At 48.4% G+C, this 18542-nt stretch overlaps 1 protein-coding gene across 1 annotated transcript; it reads left to right on the forward strand.

The window, feature by feature from the left end:
- Nucleotides 1–463: 463 nt before the first annotated feature.
- On the forward strand, nucleotides 464–15628 carry Pcdh12 (protocadherin 12). Its single transcript, XM_021664455.2, has 4 exons — nucleotides 464–3668; nucleotides 6973–7070; nucleotides 9283–9434; nucleotides 13558–15628. Exons 1-4 carry the CDS (start codon nucleotides 804–806, stop codon nucleotides 13965–13967), a joined length of 3525 nt encoding a protein of 1174 aa, XP_021520130.2. The 5' UTR covers nucleotides 464–803; the 3' UTR covers nucleotides 13968–15628.
- The last annotated feature ends 2914 nt before the right edge of the window (nucleotides 15629–18542 follow it).

An 18542-nucleotide genomic window follows, 5' to 3' on the forward strand; every position in this document is an offset into this window, starting at 1 on the left:
ACTTAGCTCCTGTGGCTGTTCTACTAATCATAGCTGCTTTTCAGAGAGACAAACACTGGGGCCAAGTTGAGGCTGAGAGTCAAACAAGTGTAGGAAAAAGACTGAGGCAGAAGGTAGAAGATTGCGGGCAGGAAAGCGAAAAAGGAAATGAGAAAGAGAGATGCGGAGCCTGACAGGCCCTAGAGGGATAGCAGTATAGGTCAAGTTCTTTGCTCACTTGGCTACTCAGTGACTCCCTGTCCCTCATTGGCTGCCTTGATGCATGGACAGCACCTTCTCACCCAGCCTGTCCCGGGAGCCCTGGCCTCATCCTCTTCAGCAACAGGCCCCTCTCTGCCTCACAGGAAATGCTCTTTCTCTAATTGCCATTGAAACTCACAGCCCTCCCTTTTCCTGTAGGTGGGGTTTCCATAGGAAAAAGCTGCTTCTCTGCTTCCCCAGCCTAGTAACTGTTTGGAAGTCGGCTCCCTACATCCTGCTTTACTAGGTCAAGTCTCTCTCAGACCGGTACTTGCCCATCACTGCTAAGTGGACCAGCTGGTGCTGCTGTGGAGCAGGGATCTCTTCAAGTAATTCATCTGTTTGGTGACCTCTCCGATCACTTGTCACGAAGATGGCCTTGCTTGGGAATCCTGCTTCTTTCAGCAGGATTATTATGGATTATTCTAATTATGGGAAAAAGTTGTACCAGCAGGTCTGAAGTGGAAGATCCAGGCTGACCGAGCCGTTCAGGAACCACTGGGGGCCACGTCCTGCCTTTGAAGAGCTCCAGTGGGTCAAGTCGAGCCCTCCCTGGGGTAAGCATGATGCTACTTCTGCTTTTCCTGCTAGGGCTCCTGGGGCCTGGAAGCTACTTGTTCCTTTCAGGGGGTTGTCAGGAGGTGGCCACTCTCACAGTGAAATTCCAAGTAACAGAGGAAGTGCAGCCTGGCACGGTGATAGGGAAACTGTCCCAAGAACTGGGAGTGGAGGAGAGGCGTGGGAAGGCGGGAGATGCCTTCCAGATCCTACAGCTGCCTCAGGCACTGCCTATTCAGATGAACTCTGAGGATGGCCTGCTCAGCACTTCCAGCCGGCTGGATCGGGAGAGGCTATGCCGGCAGCAGGAGCCCTGCCTGGTGTCCTTTGACGTGCTGGCCACAGGGGCCCTGATCCATGTGGAGATTCAGGTGCTGGACATCAACGACCACCAGCCAGAGTTTCCCAAAGGTGAACAGGAGCTGGAAATCTCTGAGAGTGCCTCTCTGCAAACACGAATCCCCTTGGACAGAGCCCTTGACCAAGACACTGGTCCTAACAGCTTGTATTCCTACTTCCTGTCTCCCAGTGAACATTTTGCCTTGGAGGTTATTGTGGGGCCGGATGAGACAAAACATGCGGAACTTGTGGTGGTGAAGGAGTTGGACCGGGAAGTCCACTCATTTTTTGAGCTGGTGCTGACTGCCCATGACAATGGGAATCCCCCTAAGTCAGGCACCAGCGTGGTCAAAGTCAATGTCCTGGATTCCAATGACAATAGTCCGGTGTTTGCTGAGAGTTCACTAGCACTAGAAATCCCAGAAGACACTGCCCCTGGCACTCTTCTCATAAACCTGACCGCTACGGACCCAGACCAAGGACCCAATGGGGAGGTAGAGTTCTTCTTTGGCAAGCACGTGTCCCCAGAGGTGATGAACACCTTTGGTGTAGATGCCAAGACAGGCCAGATCATTCTGAGCCAACCCCTAGACTATGAAAAGAATCCTGCCTATGAGGTGAATATCCAGGCAAGGGACCTGGGTCCCAATTCCATCCCCGGCCATTGCAAAGTTCTCATTAAGGTTCTGGATGTCAATGACAATGCTCCAAGCATCCACATCACGTGGGCCTTCCACATGCCGCTGGTGTCAGAAGATCTTCCCAGGGACAGTTTCATTGCTCTCATCACTGCGAATGACTTGGACTCAGGAAACAATGGTCTTGTCCACTGTTGGCTGAAACAAGAGCTGGGCCACTTCAGGCTGAAAAGGACTAATGGCAACACGTACATGCTGCTTACCAATGCCACACTGGACAGAGAGCAGTGGCCCATCTACACTCTCACTGTGTTCGCCCAAGACCAAGGACCCCAGCCTTTATCAGCTGAGCAGGAGCTCCGAATTCAGGTCAGTGATGTCAATGACAATGCCCCTGTGTTTGAGAAGAGCCGGTACGAGGTCTCCACCTGGGAAAACAACCCACCCTCTCTTCATCTCATCACCCTCAAAGCTCACGATGCTGACTTGGGCAGTAATGGAAAAGTGTCATACCGTATCAAGAACTCCCCCGTTTCTCACTTAGTGATTATTGACTCTGAAACAGGAGAAGTCACTGCTCAGAAGTCACTGGACTATGAACAGATGGCAGGCTTCGAGTTCCAGGTGATAGCAGAGGACGGAGGGCAACCCCAGCTGGCATCCAGCATCTCGGTGTGGGTTAGCCTCTTGGATGCCAATGATAATGCCCCAGAAGTGATTCAGCCTGTGCTAAGTGAAGGCAAAGCCACTCTGTCAGTGCTTGTGAACGCCTCCACGGGCCACCTTCTGTTGCCCATCAACAATCCTAGTGGCTTAGGCACTGGTACACCACCAATGGTTACCCACAGCCCCTGGTCCTTCCTTTTGGTAACAATTGTGGCAAGAGATGCTGACTCAGAGGCCAATGGGGAGCTCCTCTACAGCATTCGAAGTGGGAATGATGCTCACCTCTTTGTCCTCAGCCCTACCTTAGGGCAGCTCTTCATTAATGTCACCAATGCCAGCAGCCTAATTGGGAGTCAGTGGGACCTGGGGATAGCAGTAGAGGACCGGGGCAGCCCCTCCTTGCAGACCCAAATTCTGTTGACGGTCATGTTTGTCACCAGTGTGGACCACCTCAGGGACTCTGCTCATAAGCCTGGGGTCCTGAGCACGCCAGCGCTGGCCATGATCTGCCTGGCTGTACTGCTGGCCATCTTTGGGCTGATCTTGGCTCTGTTTGTGTCCATCTGCCGGACAGAGAAAAAGGATAATAGGGCCTACAACTGTCGTGAAGCTGAGTCCATGTACCGCCACCAGCCCAAAAGGCCCCAGAAACACATTCAGAAGGCAGATATCCACCTGGTGCCTGTGCTCAGGACCCAGGAGGATGAGACTGATGAACTTAGGCCATCTCACAAGGATACCAGTAAGGAGGCACTGATGGAGGCAGGCTGGGACTCCTGCCTGCAGGCACCCTTCCACCTCACACCAACCCTATACAGGACCCTGCGTAACCAAGGCAACCAGGGAGCACCAGCTGAGAGCCAGGAGGTACTACAGGACACATTCAACTTTCTTTTCAACCATCCCAGACAGAGGAACGCCTCCCGAGAGAACCTAAGCCTTCCTGAGGCCTCACTTGCCCTAGGCCAGCCACACTCGAGGCCTCCAAAGGTGCCTGGCAGCCCCATCGCCAGGCTGGCTGGAGACCAAGGCAGTGAGAAAGGCCCACAGAGCCCGCCAGCCTCCTTGGCTACCCTGAGAAGACAGCGGAATCTCAATGACAAAGTGTCTCCTGAGGGAGAGTCTGGTCCGCATCAGATTCTGAGGAGCCTGGTCCGGCTATCTGTGGCTGCTTTTGCGGAACGGAACCCTGTGGAGGAGCTCGCTGGGGATTCTCCTCCTGTCCAGGTACCTCTGGCATGGGCAAGCTCTTTTTCTGGTGATCGCAGAAGCATTAGGGCCCCCCCCCCAGGACATTAGACACCCTCATTTTTCATATTCATCCTTAGATTCTCCCAGAACATTGTGTTGCAGAAGTTATGGGCACAGTGGCGGAGGTGAACAGATCTTAACTGTCTGGTCCTGGACTAATTTTTTGTTCCTGAGTCTCCATTTCCTTATTGGTGAAGTAGGTATGGCAGTGAGAAGTATGTGCCTTGTGGAGTTGTCCTGAGGTGCAGCCAGCTAGTTCCTGTAAAGTGCTTATACACGTTTGGCACATGCAGACACACAGCAAAGTGTAGTGACTAGGAATAAAACCTGTGAGTAAGGTTGCCTGGGTTCAAATCCTGGCTCTACCTCTTCCACCTGTGGCTCATAGAGAAGTTACAGCTCAACTGTTGAAGGTCTCCACTTTACCAACGTCTTCCTCCCAAGTCTACATAAAAACAAAACGAATCAGTAGTGGCAGCAACTCCTGGACAGCTGTGTCTGTGTGGCCTGTAGCACAGCCTCAGCAAATGAGTGCTGTCACCTCCATCCCTTCTACAAAGCTGCTTCATCTTGGCTAGGCAACCTTTCTGTGAAGTAGTCAGGCCTGGGTACCACTGTCCCAGGCTCCAGGGGCTGCATTTGACTGGCCTGAGACCCCCCAAAGCTTACCAACTGGGTCCACAGAACGAGACAGTAGAAACAACCCTGCTAGTTAAGCAGATCCAAGTTCAAACAGAGCAACTTAGAACTGTAGTCTACAGAGAATAACCTGTGACTCTGGAGTCTCGTTTTCTTCATCTACAGAATGGGACTCAGAAAGCTAAACTTGGTCTCAATTGTCCTAAAGGGAGGAGTAATGGAATGATGAGGGACAGTGTGTTTCATGTCTCTGTATTAACACAAACAGGAGTTCTCCTCAGGGATAGTGCTTAACATATCCTTAACTGCGTCTCTGACATCCAGAAAGCCATCCTGTGCTAGCCTGTGCATCAGAGACATACTTCTATGTCAATCAGCTCAGGTTTCTCATGGAGCAAAGACACAGCTTCCTTCGAAACCCCGCTTCCCAGGAAACCGCCTGGAGATGGCTTAGCTATTCTCTTAGGGATCCTACCCTGGGGTCCCCTGCAAACCCAGAGGGACTTACAGCCAACCACATCATTCATTCACCCAGCTGCCTTTATTTTTTAATTTATTTATATATATGAGTGTTTCATTCGCATGTATGCCTAAGACAGAAGAGGACATCAGATCCTCTTATAGATGGTTGTGAGTCACCACATGGGTACTGGGAATTGAACTCAAGACCTCTGGAAGATCAGCCAGTGCTCTTAACCACTGAGCCATCTCTCCAGCCCAGCCATTTGCCTTTCGAATGAATTCTTATGCCATGCCAGTGGACATAACTATAGAGAACAGACAGTCTGCATGACACACTGAAGTGATGGATAGAAAGGTACCCATTTGGAATCAGTTGGAGGGTGAGAGCAAGATGCCCAAGGCCCAGGTCTTTTTTGACAGTTCAGCCCCACAATAAAGTGAGATATGAGTTCAAGTTCCAGGCCTTGTTGCTGCGAGGACTGCAAAGCTCAGGTTCCATCTCTACAAAATGCATGGGATGATGTCTTCTTCCTGCCACTGTTGGGTTGCACAGATGAGGTAGCTGTCACCAGGTAATTACTAAGCGCTACCACAGGCTCTATCAACAAGTGATTCACACACCTCAGCTCATTTAAATATCACAAGCACCACGTGACCTCCGTCTCATTATTATTCTCCTACTGCTGAGGAAACTGAGGCTCAGAATCCAAAAGTGACTTCTCTAGGGTCATGGAGGTGGGAGGTAAGGCAGGAACAGATTTAGAATGTGAGCCTGAGTCCAACTCCAGAGTTTGGGTTCCAACTATGAAGCGACTCAATGGCAGGATGCAGCCCTGGGCGTGGCCTTTAGGTTGCATTTACTGACTGTCACTTGGGTAAAAGGTAGCAGGTGCCTGCCTTGTAAAGGCTTTTGAGCCTGGTAGGGAGGCAGGATCTACCTGAGAAAGGCTATGGGATTCTGATTCTCCCAAGTCACAATGAAACAGTCCTGGCCATCCGGAAGCAGCATTTTTAGACGTTACATCCCTGATGAGTCTGCAGAACATTTTTAGTATTAACATATCTAATTAACACTGACAACGCTATAGAGAGTGCAGACCCACTTCAGACGATCTGTCTGAACATTCCCAAGCCACTGACCCTGAAGGAGAGCTCAGTCTGTCAAGACTAGGTCGGCTTCTTCTACAGTACCTTAGGGTGTGGGGCTGATAGCTAGACAATCCACACTTCTCCTACCTGCTGAAACCCTATCATTTTTCTGGTCTTCAAGAACCCTCAACAGAAGCTGTCTTCTCTTGATGTCTAGACCCCCCCCAGTCTCTGGCGGAATTCCTGTGGAACCGTAGGTCTCAGCAAGAGACCTGGCACACAGCCAGAATTAAAAAAAAAGTGTTTGCTAAATTGCCTGAAAGCCAGGTTTTGTGACGCATGCCTGTAGTTCCAGCCCTCAGGACTAGGCTAAGGCAAGAGTTCAAGGCTAGCCTGCACAGCATAGTAAGATCCTGTCTCAAAGGACAAGGAAGCAAATGGACAACTTTCATAGCAGTACCTCCCTACTTCCTGCCTACTCCAAAATAGGTTTCAGACCTCTGCTCCTACAGACCTCGCCCCTTCCTTCCCAACACTCAGATAGTCTCTGTCACCCCTTTCCTAGCCTTCCTTGTAAACCATGAGCTTCCAAAGACAACAGGGGATCCCCTTCTATGCCTGGCACAAAAAAATGCTTTTAAATACATGGCCATTGATTGACAGGGTGAGTAAGTGAATTGGTTAAATGACACCATTTCTTCCCTCTACAATGCAGTCTTAACACACTGCCCATACAAACTGGCCAGAAGGCTTGAATACTGCTCGCAGGGGAAAATAACTAGAAGATAACCCTCATCAAAATAACAACTGTAAGATCAGGAAATGCCTCTTTCGCTCCAACCCTCCAAGTCCACCAGCCGCTCTAGCTTGTGGGGATCACTCCAAGGGTCTCCATGCTGTCTCCTTCAGCTGCCCAGGTCCCTTACTCAGTCACACAGGTCCATTCCCCCGCCCCCTATCTGATCACAGAAGCATCTGAAGCCAGAGGAAAAACTATAAAAAGAAAGCAGCAGCCTTGAGGGAAACATCCGGCGAGGAAGCGTGCACGGTCGGAATTGTGTGGAGTCAACAGATTTTTCCTGTCTTGTAGCAAATCTCCCAGCTGCTGTCCTTGCTGCATCAGGGCCAATTCCAGCCCAAACCAAACCACCGAGGAAATAAATACTCGGCCAAGCCCGGCAGCAGCAGGTAAGCAGCGCGCAGCACCCACGGCACAGTCTCCTACGGGCCCCTAGGCCGCCTCCCTACAGCCTTGGTGAGGTGTGGAAGGGCGAGGACACCCTAGGAACCCAGCCCAGGGGGTACTTGAGGCAGACAGCACCCATCCCCCACTCCGGAAGCTCCATCCTGGGGCCACTGTATTTATGATATTTACAGGTTTCCATGTCGCTAAGGAAATTACCTCATCTCTTGCCTCTGTCTGTCCCCTGGTTACTTGAATGGTTTGAAACCTGTAACTTTTACCTTCTTTCTCTTGGCCTACAAACACACTTCTATAAGAAGGTAGATGTGAGGGTGTGGTCCTCAGGACAGTCCTGGAGTTGAAGAAACCTGAAGGGGATATCAAATCCTGTTCTTCACTGCACATGGAAAAACATTTTCTTTCTGCAGGCTCAACATTTGGGTCTGTGGAAATAAAATGGCAATAGGCCAATGAAGAGGTGGAAAGCCATAACATTTTTTTAAAATTATTTTACATTTGTTTATTTTGCATATGAGTGGGTGGGCGTTTACATGTGGAGGATAGAGGAAAACACGTGGGTGTCTGCTTTCTCTTTCCATCGTATAGGTCCTAAGGATTGAACTCTAGTCACTGGGTTTGGTGGCTAGTACCCTTAGCCATTGAGGCATCTATCTCATCTAAATAATAAATTTTTTTTTAAATCATAGTTTTATACAACATAAAAGCCTTTAGTTGAAGATTCAAAGACCCATTTTAAAGGTTGGGTTCAGCTGGGTTGCAGGAATACCTGTGAAAATATAAGTGGATAAAAAGGATATGAGCAAATTGAAATTTAGATGGGGGGCTCCCATCAAGGCCTACCTGCATAGCTTTTTGACTGTTTCACCAAGCATTCCTTGCTTCCAAGTATGGGCTAGGTGCTTTTTGGAATGAGGGACTTAGAACCTGTGATCAAGCTAGCCAAGTCAGAGAGTTTTTTTTATTGCCGGCTCTTACGCAGAAAGTGAGGGGGAGGTTCAGGTCGTGTTTTTAGGCTCTCTGGTTGGCTTTGGAGGAAAGTTCTAGTTTCTATGACCTACTTGGGAAAGAAGTTCTAGATTGCTATCCACTTGCCTGGGGGTGGGAGCCCAGGGATAGGAGGTCAGAGGGGCAGCTTTAAAGGCCCTCCCTCTTTGGCATGCTTACCGGAGCCGTGACAGTACTCACATTCCAGAGTCACGGGTCTGGATTTGAATTCTTGCTTAATTGTTTCGACCATGGGATCCTTAGACAAGCTGCAGAAATCTTCTCGTCGGTAAAATGGGAATGACTCCTCTACGTGGGCCTGAGGGGTTCCAGTGAGTGAGTGCCTGTGTCCCAACGAGCGCCTTGCACAGGGCAAGGCCTGGCTTAGGGTAGTTGTCGCTGATACCCACAGCTTGCTGCCTTCCGCTGATCTTAATAGCAGCAGAAACGGTCACAGTAGAAAATGAGGATAAACCAGTTAGGACTCTCGGGCCTTAGAGACCCTCTGGAAGACTTCTGCCCTGTAGAAATAGGGTCTATCCTGAACGACTGTGAGAGGTCGTGAGCATCAGTGAGACATGCGGCCCCCAGGTTAAGCCGGGAAGCTGGGGTGCAGGTGTAGGTACGAGCGATTTAAGGATGCCCTGTCCAGTTGTGTCCCTCACATCCTTTGCTCTGGGGCGTGGCTTAAGGAAGAAAGCCACAGTCACTCATTCCACAGTGTTTACCCAACACCCAGCGTGTGCCACCCCACCTTCTGAGCACTCCACAGGAGAACAAGGAGGAAGGACTGCAAAAAAGCCCTGCCTGGCTGGTGCTGTGTGGATCACAAAGCTGACTGAAGAACTTTACTGCAGGCCACCCGGTACCACACCCATCCAAGTTGTGAGGGTCCAATAGTGAGCAACATTCCCAATGGCTTCCTGTCTCTTCTGGATGCCTCCTATTTACCCTGTTGCCGGGCACTGTGCTAAACCTTTTACCTCCGGAGTCTCATTTTATAAAACCCTGTGACAGTTACTATATACTACTCCCATCTCGTAGTAGAGGAAAGAGTCACAGGAAGGCTGAGAACGTGAGACACAGTTCACCCTGACACGGTAAACCAGGCTCTGCACCAGTTCCCTGTGGAGACGACAACGCTGCTGTGAACAGACAGGTACGTGGGGATTCCTCGCTTGAAACCTGGTTGGGTTTTTTTTTTCCCCTCAGGGCCACCATCCCAGACACAGACGGCCTAGGCGTCAGGCCTGGTGGCCAAGCAGAACCTGACTTGGAAGAAGGGCCCTTGAGCCCCGAGGAGGACCTTTCTGTGAAGCGACTTCTAGAAGAAGAGCTGTGTAGCTTGTTGGACCCCCATACAGGTAAGGGATGCCCCGGAGTCCTCATAGTGCTGTCTCTGTGTCCATCGCCTTCCAGTGCACCCAGGCTCCAGAGTTCTGCTGCAATCTACTTCGAAGACGGGCATGGCCAGTGTTTCAGTTCCCCTGAAGAAAGTGGTTATTTCTGTCTGTGTATTTAGTTATGTGGTGGTATGTTGACGTTAGCTATTTAAGATGGTTTGGTTATTTAAGACGGGGTTTCACTATGTCAATATGTAGCCCAGGCTGACCTTGAATTCTTCAAAATTCTTCTGCCTCAACTCCCCAAGTGCTGGGATTAATAGGCAAGAGCCACCATGCCTAGCTTTCCTTTGTTTAATTCCCAGGCTTTATTTATTTATTTTTTAAATATGTATCTATTGGTGTTCTGTCTGCACATTCGTCTGTGTGAGGGTGTTGAATTCCTTGGAACTGGAGTTCCAGAAAGTGATAAGCTGCCATATAGGTGCTGGGAATTGAACCCAGGTCCTCTGGAAAAGCAGCCAGTGCTCTTAACCACTGAGCCATCTCTCCAGCCTCCAGGTTCAACTTTTTAAAGAAAAAAAAAAATCATTGATAAGAACAATAAACAGACTGGAGAGGTGGTTTAGTGACTAAGAACCCTGGCTGCTCTTCCAGAGGACCTCAGTTCATTTCCTAGCACCCACATGGCAGCTCACAACCACCTGGAACTCTAGTTCCAGGGGATCTGACACCCTCTTCTGAACCTCACAGGTACTAGGTACACATATGGTACACAGACAGATATGCAGTCAAAACACTCATATATATATGTATATATATATATGTATATATATATGTATACATGTATGTATATGTATATAAATATAGAATAAATAAATCTTTTTAAAATTAAAAAAGGACTAACATAGCACTAGGCTTGACTTAGTGTCATTGCTGAGTAAGCGATGTGCCAGGCACCGGGAAAGCCTGCACGAAGTCCTCCGGAAGTAGGTGATGTCAAGTGCAATATACAGGTGAACACCACTCGGCAAGTAAGCAGGCTGCCAGCGTCTCCTCCTCCTGGCTGGGGTGCCCAAACCTCGGCAGCATCGACATAACTGCACCATTGCCTTTGGCGTATTTAAATAACTTTTTCCTCCAGAAACGAGACAACTCCTTAGTGTGTTAATTGAAGCTAAAGAATGTTTTTTATATATAGAAAACAATTAGTTTTGGTTTGGTAGAGTGTTCCTGGGTTGATTCCCGAGAACCATATTAAATGGGCCTGTTGATACATTCCTGTAATCCCGGAATTTGGGAGTGGAGGCAGGAGGGTCAGAAGCTCAGATCCTCCTCAGTCACAGCATGAATTCTGGTCTAGTCTGGACCAGAAAATCCTGTAAAAAGCAGAACAAGAGGAGGAGAAAGAAGAAAGGGAAGGAGGAGGGAAAAGACAAAGAAGAGGAGGAAAGCAAAGCAATTACTTTTAACAATTACTTTTAGTGCAGACCTTTAATCCCAGCGCTTGGGAGGCAGAGAGGCAGGTGGATCTGTTAGTTTGAGGCCAGCCTGGCCTACAGAGTGAGTTCCAGGATAGCTAGGGCTACATAGAGAAACCCTGTCTTAAAAAACAAAACAAAAGACAAACAAAAAACAAATAATATGAATTTTCATGCAAGATTCTGCCAGCCGAACACCCTGAGTGGCATCTGGTTTGCCTCCTTCTTGGGACCCACTCTCTCCCTGGGCATCTCATCCTCTTCCTGCAGCTGATTTACTTCTCTCATGTTCTGTCTGGATGCAAAGCATTCCAGGTTTTGCCCTGGAATGGGGGCTAAAGACCATAACTAGCATTGACCGAGTGCTTTTTAAGTGCAAGTCACCTATTGTAAATTTCTCTGGAGAAAATATGAAGAGAACGGGGCTATTCTTTATCCCCATTTCATAAAGGAAAAAAAAAAAAGCTGAGGGTCAGGAGTGTTTAATAATTTGCCCAGGGTCATGCGGCTAATAGCTATTAACATAGGCAATATGGCTCTAAATTTCAGAGCTCTGCTGTTCAATATGATAGCCACTGGCCACTTATGGCTATTTAAGTTTAAATGAAGTGAAATTAAATAAAATGAAATATCGAGTCCTTAGTCACACCAGCTACACTTCAAGGGCTTAGCACCCACGTGCAGATGGTGGTCAGCTATCATTGAATTCTACCACTGACCAGCTGTGGCTGGAACCCATGGGCTCACTCAATCCTTGACCTGTCCTGCCTCCCCACAGCCCAGAAAGCACTTGGCAAAGTGACTCTGGAAGAAGGAAAAGGGGTTGGGAAAGACTTTGCTATCCAAGAACTGGATGGATGTACTTAGGACTGGGGACTTGGTGATTAGATTTAAAAACACAACAAAAACTATGTGAAGATGTGAGCATAATGGGGCTGATATGACTCAGTGGGTGACATGCTTACCATAAGTTTGAGGACCTAAGTTTGGATCCCTGAAACCCATGTAAAAGCCAGGTGTGACAGTGTGCCTCTGTAATCTCAGTGCTGGGGAGGCAAAGACTGGAGGATCCCTGAAGTTTGTTGACCAGCCAGCCCAGCTGAACTGTGAGCTTTAGGTTTAGTGAGAGAATCTGTCTCAAAAAATAAGTTGTAAGTCAGGTTTAGTGGTGTATGCCTTTAATTCCAGTTCTCAAAAAGTAGAGTCAGGTGATGCCTGTGAGTCTGAGACTTGCTTGGTCTACATAAAGAGTTCCAGACCAAATTGGGCTACAAAGCAAGAACTCACTTCAAAAAAAGAAAGAAAGAGAGACAGAGAAAGAAAGAAGGAAAAAGAAAGAAAGAAAATGGAATGAGACATCTGATGTTGATTATGGTAGTCTACACATACATACACACACACACACACACACACACTGATGAATATTGAACTCCCTGATGACATGAACTCCCTGAATTCATATTGGAGGTTGCACAGTAAACTCATCTCTCTCTATTTCTTAATAGAGATTTGGCGCTCTCTCTCTCTTGTTTGGCCTTTGCTTTGGGAACAATTCAAGTTTGTTTGTTCTTATTTGAGAAAGAGTCTTATGTAGCCCTAGCAGACCTAGTACTCTGGGTGAAGCCTATTCTAATTCTGGAACTCCCAGCAATCTTCCTGTCTCAGCCTCCTGAGTGCTGGGAAAGCAGGCTTGTGTCAGCACATCCAGCCTTTAGAATTATTATTTGGGACAGAATTTTTTGTTGGAGAAATGAGAAAAGAAATGTTGAGGTGGCATGAGAATCTAGGGGACAATTTTTTTAAAGCCTCAAATACCAGGCTGTTGCTGACGCTGCCACCGCCCTGTCCCTTTCTCAGGACAATCCTCAGGCAAGCAGCCCCTTTTCAGCTGGACACTAGACCAGGATTTCCTGCCTTTGGAAGAATTACAGTGTGAGGGGGGAGGTGACAGGGGCCTCATAGCGACAGTGCAGGCCCTGGCAGCCCTGGGAATTCCAGAGGCGGATGCCAGGAGCCTCCAGGAGCAAGAATAGCATGCCAGAGAGTAGGTAGTGTTGGGAACTACCAGGGACTTCAAAGTCACCAGACCTGGGTCTAGGTTACCTCATGGACAAGACTTCTTTGAGGGTCAGTTTCCTCATCCTTAAAAAGGAGCTAAGACCCTTGACCTCACATGCCTGAGTAGGTGAAATGAGATAGAGAGGCAATTTCTTGGCATGTGAGCAGTTACTAAGTGGTCATTATTATTTCTTTCCTTTCTTGTTTCTTTGTTTTTGAGATAGCTTCTCATTATGCAGCCCTGGCTCTCCTGGAACTTAAAGCACAGATGAGGCTGGCCTCAAATTTGTGGCTCTCTTGCCTCAGTTTCCCAGGTGCTAGGATGCAGATGTCTTCCTCCCTACCAGGCTGAAACAGGCTAATTCTGTCTGTCCTCATGCTCCTCCTAACTTAGCTCTTCCAGCTGCTTTGGTCAGCAGCTTTCCTGCCCAGGGAACTTGCCTGTCAAGGCCTCTTCCGTCCGGTCCCCCTCTCACCGTAGTGTGTCCCTCACCGTTTCCCTTTCCTTCTTTGTCCACTGCTCTTGCTCTGCTTACAGCCCCACCCCACCCTGCTTCCCTGCCCTTCCCTGCAGATCCCTCACCATGTCCCTCCTTCCTCTGCAGGTCTAGCCCTGGACAAGCTGAGTCCTCCTGACCCAGCCTGGATGGCGAGACTGTCTTTGCCCCTCACCACCAATTACCGAGACAACCTGTCTTCCCCTGACGCTGCAGCTTCAGAGGAACCGAGAACATTCCAGACATTCGGCAAGACTGCGGGACCCGGACCCGAGCTAAGCCCAACAGGCACACGCCTGGCCAGCACGTTTGTCTCAGAGATGAGCTCGCTGCTGGAGATGTTGTTGGAGCAGCACACGGTGCCAGTGGAAGCTGCCTCCGCTGCTTTGCGGCGGCTCTCGGTGTGCGGCAGGACCCTCAGTCTAGACCTGGCCGCCAGTGCAGCCTCAGGCTCCGAAGCACAGTTGGGTAGAAAGAAGGCAGCTGAGGACAGATTTGGCTGTGGCAGGAATCTATGAATACGCTTGGTTGGGATGCCTTTCGATTCAGGGACTGGGTCCCCTGGGAAATGTTAGGGCACTCAGGCCTTGAGGATCTCAGGGAATGAGCTGGTTTCTAAAATTGTGGATTTCACTGGCCAAAGATACCCCTAACTTTAGGGTGACTGATGCTATGCTATTCCCACAGAGGAGGCAGGAGCCCAGGACTAAACAAGCAACTGACTGGAGCAGACTTGGTAGTGGACTGGGTAGCTGAGCTTTATGGAAGACAGGGACGGCTTGTTTTTCTCCCAGGAGTTTGTGGTAAAACACAGAGTGTAAAGAGGTGGCCCTCGGGAGGAACAGATGGTGTAGTATCATGAGCAGAGGGAGAGCCTCATTGGAGACTGAAGGTAGGGGCTGGTTCCTGGGGGAGCCGGGCAATGCTCTCTGACCTACTAATAAAAGGAAAACTGCAGCTCATTCTGTTTTCAATCGACAGGAGGGAGGACAGAGTATCAGAGCGAGGGCTGTTTGTCATCTAGCTCCTGGCCTGAAACTCCTGTTGGGTCAAGGCAGGAGTGGGTCACACCTGGTTCACAGTGACAGGTACGCAGACAATGGGCGTGTGTGTCCTTGACCCCACTCCACTATGTTATCCGACAATATGCTTCTCAGCTGGAAAATCAGGACTAAGTAAAGCAAGACTGTAAATAGGGTATTTATATGAGCCAGGCACTAGGCTTTAATTTGATTTTTTCCCCATGCTAAGTTGGTGATATTATTTTACCCACTTAATAGAAACAAAGCTTGGAAAAGTTGAGTGTATTCCCCAAGACTGATCAGGAAACAGAGACCCAGGATTGGTGCTAAGCCTGGCCCAACACCAAAGCCTGTGCCATCAACCATGGCACTAGATTGCCAACCACGGAACAGAAAAGGAAAAGTCCCTGAGATGAAGGCTTGTAGATAGAAGGCACTCAGGTCCATACGAGGCCATGCTTACAAGCACAGGGTAAAAGGAGCTTGCATCTGCCCAGTGCCAATCCAGTCCTCTTCCAGGCTTCCGATGCAGAAGTCATCTTACCTGAAGCCCCAGCTGGGGAAGTCTTTCTCTATTGGCAGGCTTGAGTCTAAGAATTGATGCCCCAGAGGATGGCTTGTGAACTAGGACTGACAGCAGCCATCCATCCAGGGGTGGGAAGAGTGAAGAAAAAGCTAACATTTTCCCAAGGCTTTTTGTTCCTGGAAATTTCCAAGCAATCATGGCTAGTTTAGGGTAGTGTGGAGGTTGTTCTGGACACTGAAGGCAGACGATATCGTCTGCTTCACCTGTCACCTTCAGGAGCTCAGTGGTCTTGACTCTCACTGGTAGCTGGGCCAGCCATAGTCCCATCAAGGGCTGATGCCTGTCACACTTAGAATGTAGTGGTTATTCCATCTTACATATGATACCTGAAGATGTTAAGCATTTCAAAGGCAAGGTCTGTGTCTCTGATCATCTCACTCCAGGTCAGGGTGATCTTACAGGACCTGTGGTTGTCAGTCTGGCTCACAGAACTGTTGGGTTCCAGGCCACTGAGAGAGGCGATGAAAACTAAGCAAGAAGGAGCTCTAGCTTGTCCAGCCAGATGCCTGGCACAGATGACACTTGAAATACTTGTTGAGTAGATATATGAATAAATAAATGGGTAAACAAATGCTTCAGAGTTTCCTTCCACTTATGTTGGTGCTCCAGGTAGAAATTGGTGGTGGTGGTGGTGGTGATGGGTGGGGGTTCTAGTTCTGCTGACTAAAGTCAAAATTTGAAGACTAGCACAAAAGTAGACCATGCTGACAAATTATTAGTGGATTTGCAGGTTGAGGAGAGATGGAGTGGGCAGATGACTTAGGAATGCTGGAACCATAGATGAGACTCAGTTCATGGAAACACTAAATCAAGCTACGGGGTGGTGGCGCATGCCTGTAATCCCAGCACTCAGGAAATAGAGCAGGCAGATCTCTGAGTTTGAGGCCAGCCTGGTCTACAGAGTGAGTTCCAAGACAGCCAGGACTACCAGAGAAACCCTGTCCTGAAAAAAAAAAGAAGAAGAAGAAAGAAAGAAAGAAAACCAAACACTAAACCATTGCATCACTCTAGTCATAAAACTTCAGGCTTTGAATCCCTACATACCAGACAAAACTTTGTGCGTAAACATTTTTATCTGAGCAGAAGATACAAGGATCTTATCAGATCCCCAAGGAAACATGTGACCTGTAAAAGTTCATACAGCATGGCTCCGAGACACTGAACCATTGTAGACATGAAGCCTGAACGTTTCACTGTTTCAACTCTTCATGAGAGTTCAGTATAACCTTGAGTTCTTGACCCCGCCGAGTCCACCTCCCACGTCCTGGGATTGCTGGTGTAAGAGAGCTCGGCTCTCACTTTAAAGCCAAGGATATGGAAAGATGAAACAATGGGTGACCTGCACAAGCCACGCAGCAAGCTTGCTGCAGAGCTAGGATATGGGGTCAGGGATTTGGAATCTAACATGATATTCTACATCACAGTGGGTTTTTCTTTTCTTTCTTTTTTTTTGAAACAGGGTCTCATCAAGCGGCAGTCATGTACTCCTTTAATTCCAGTCAGCACTTGAGAGGCAGAGGCAGACATATCTCTGTGAGTTTGAGGCCAGCCTGGTCTGTAGAGTGAGTTCCAGTATAGCCAGGGCTACACAGAGAGACCCTATCTAGAAAAACCAAACCAAACCACCACCACCAACAACAACAACAAAAACAAAAACAAAAAATCAAACAGGTTCTTACTGTGTAGCCCTGGTTGGCCTGGTAGACCAGAGTGGCTTTGATCTCACCGAATCTGCCTTCCTCTGCTGCCTGAATGCAGGGATTAAGGACATTGATCACCAGGTCTGGCCACTTACATCTTTAATTTTTATTATTTCTAGTGGGTGGGGGTGGGTAAAACACACACCACGGACATGTGAAGGCCAGAGGACAACTTGCAGAGGTCAATTCTCCCCTCCTACCAATCCAAGAATCCAAATCAGGTTTTCAGGCTTAGGCCCAGCATCTTACCTTGCTGAGCTACTCATCTGACATTATTATTATTATTATTATTATTATTATTATTATTATTAAGATAGTCTCATAGTGTAACCTAGGCCAACTTGGAACTTACTGGGTAGCCATGGACTTGGACACCTGGCAATTCTCCTCCATCAGCATCATGAGTGGTGTTATCAGACATGTGAACCACCATATCTGGCTTCCATCACAGGTTCTTAACCTATGGCATTTGAGCTTCTGGATCTGAGTGGCTAAACTGCATGCCGTGCAGGGATGGGACGCATTTTCCTTTGGGCTGGAACAGTGCTTTCACCAGATTTTCAAAGTGACTCTCACTCCACTAAGATTAAGGACCACTGCGGCCTCTAAATCTGTCCTCAGCCTTCCCTACAGAACTCAGTGAACTTCTGGGCAATGCTGTCTCCTCAGAGTGGGGGGTAATGTGAGAGCTGGGGCTGCACCCAGCATCACGTGTCCCTTCCTAGTACGCTGACACCAGCATTTTTCCCTGCAATAGGCTCAGAGCAAGGCAGTACATATGGTGACAGAACTGGGTGTGCTGAACAGGAAGGTTACAGAAATTTCTTGACATCAGCCAAGATGTCAAAGCTGAGGCTTTGGACATACTTGAAACAGTTTCCACCAAGATGGGTTCTGTCCCCTGAGAGACAGGGAGAGCAGGCGAGCCAGCCAGCACTCAGTTAAATGTCGTCTTAATTTGGAAAGCACAGAGGGACATTTTTTTTTTTTTTTTTAAATCAATAGTCAACCGTTCTCCAGCACCGAGAGTGTCATGCAGTGTTCACTCAGCCTGGGGGCAGCTCAGATTGACAGGCAGCCTTCTCGCCTGTCACCCACTGTCAGCTTGGCAGCGCACTGACCCTACCTCTCCTCTGGCTGAAACAAGAATGAGACAGCAACATTACCCTTGGGACTCTGGAGGGAACCAAATTCCCAAAAGTGATAGGATGGGGGAGGAGGGAGACTTAGCAGAGGATCGACTTGGTACATCTTATTTACCTGCCAAGTAGGTCAGGGTTGTCTAGTTCCTCCCAAGAATGGTGTATATATACTATGAAGGCATATATAAACATCACTTAATAAACTTGCTTGCTTGACACACATGGTATACACTCACTTATATAGACCTGTAAGATATGATAAACATAATGAAATCTGTACACCTAAAGAAGATAAACAAGAAAGAAGACCCGGGTAAGATGATCAGTCCTCACTTAAAAAGACAAATGGGAATGGGCATTGGACGTAGGAGAAAACAACAGGACAGGAGCCTACCACAGAGGGCATCTAAAAGACTCTACCTAGCAGTGTATCAAAGCAGATACTAAAAGCAGATACTAAGACTCATAACCAAACTTTTGGCAGAGTGCAGGGAATCATATGAAAGAAGGGGGAGTTAGTATGATGGGGAGAGGATAGGAGCTCCACAAGGACCAAATATATCTGGGTACAGGGGTCCTTTCTGAGACTGCTACTCCACCAAGGACCATGTATGGATATAACCTAGAACCTCTGCTTGGATGT

The sequence above is a fragment of the Meriones unguiculatus genome, chromosome 2 (genome assembly GCF_030254825.1).
Source record: "Meriones unguiculatus strain TT.TT164.6M chromosome 2, Bangor_MerUng_6.1, whole genome shotgun sequence".
Taxonomy (NCBI): domain Eukaryota; kingdom Metazoa; phylum Chordata; class Mammalia; order Rodentia; family Muridae; genus Meriones; species Meriones unguiculatus.

Excerpts from the sequence above, each read along its gene's own strand:
- Pcdh12 (XM_021664455.2), top strand. The coding sequence starts at position 804 with ATGATGCTACTTCTGCTTTTCCTGCTAGGGCTCCTGGGGCCTGGAAGC. Across the intron at positions 3,669-6,972 it reads GGGATTCTCCTCCTGTCCAG|CAAATCTCCCAGCTGCTGTC; the intron begins GTACCTCTGGCA and ends CCTGTCTTGTAG. Across the intron at positions 9,435-13,557 it reads CTTGTTGGACCCCCATACAG|GTCTAGCCCTGGACAAGCTG; the intron begins GTAAGGGATGCC and ends CTTCCTCTGCAG.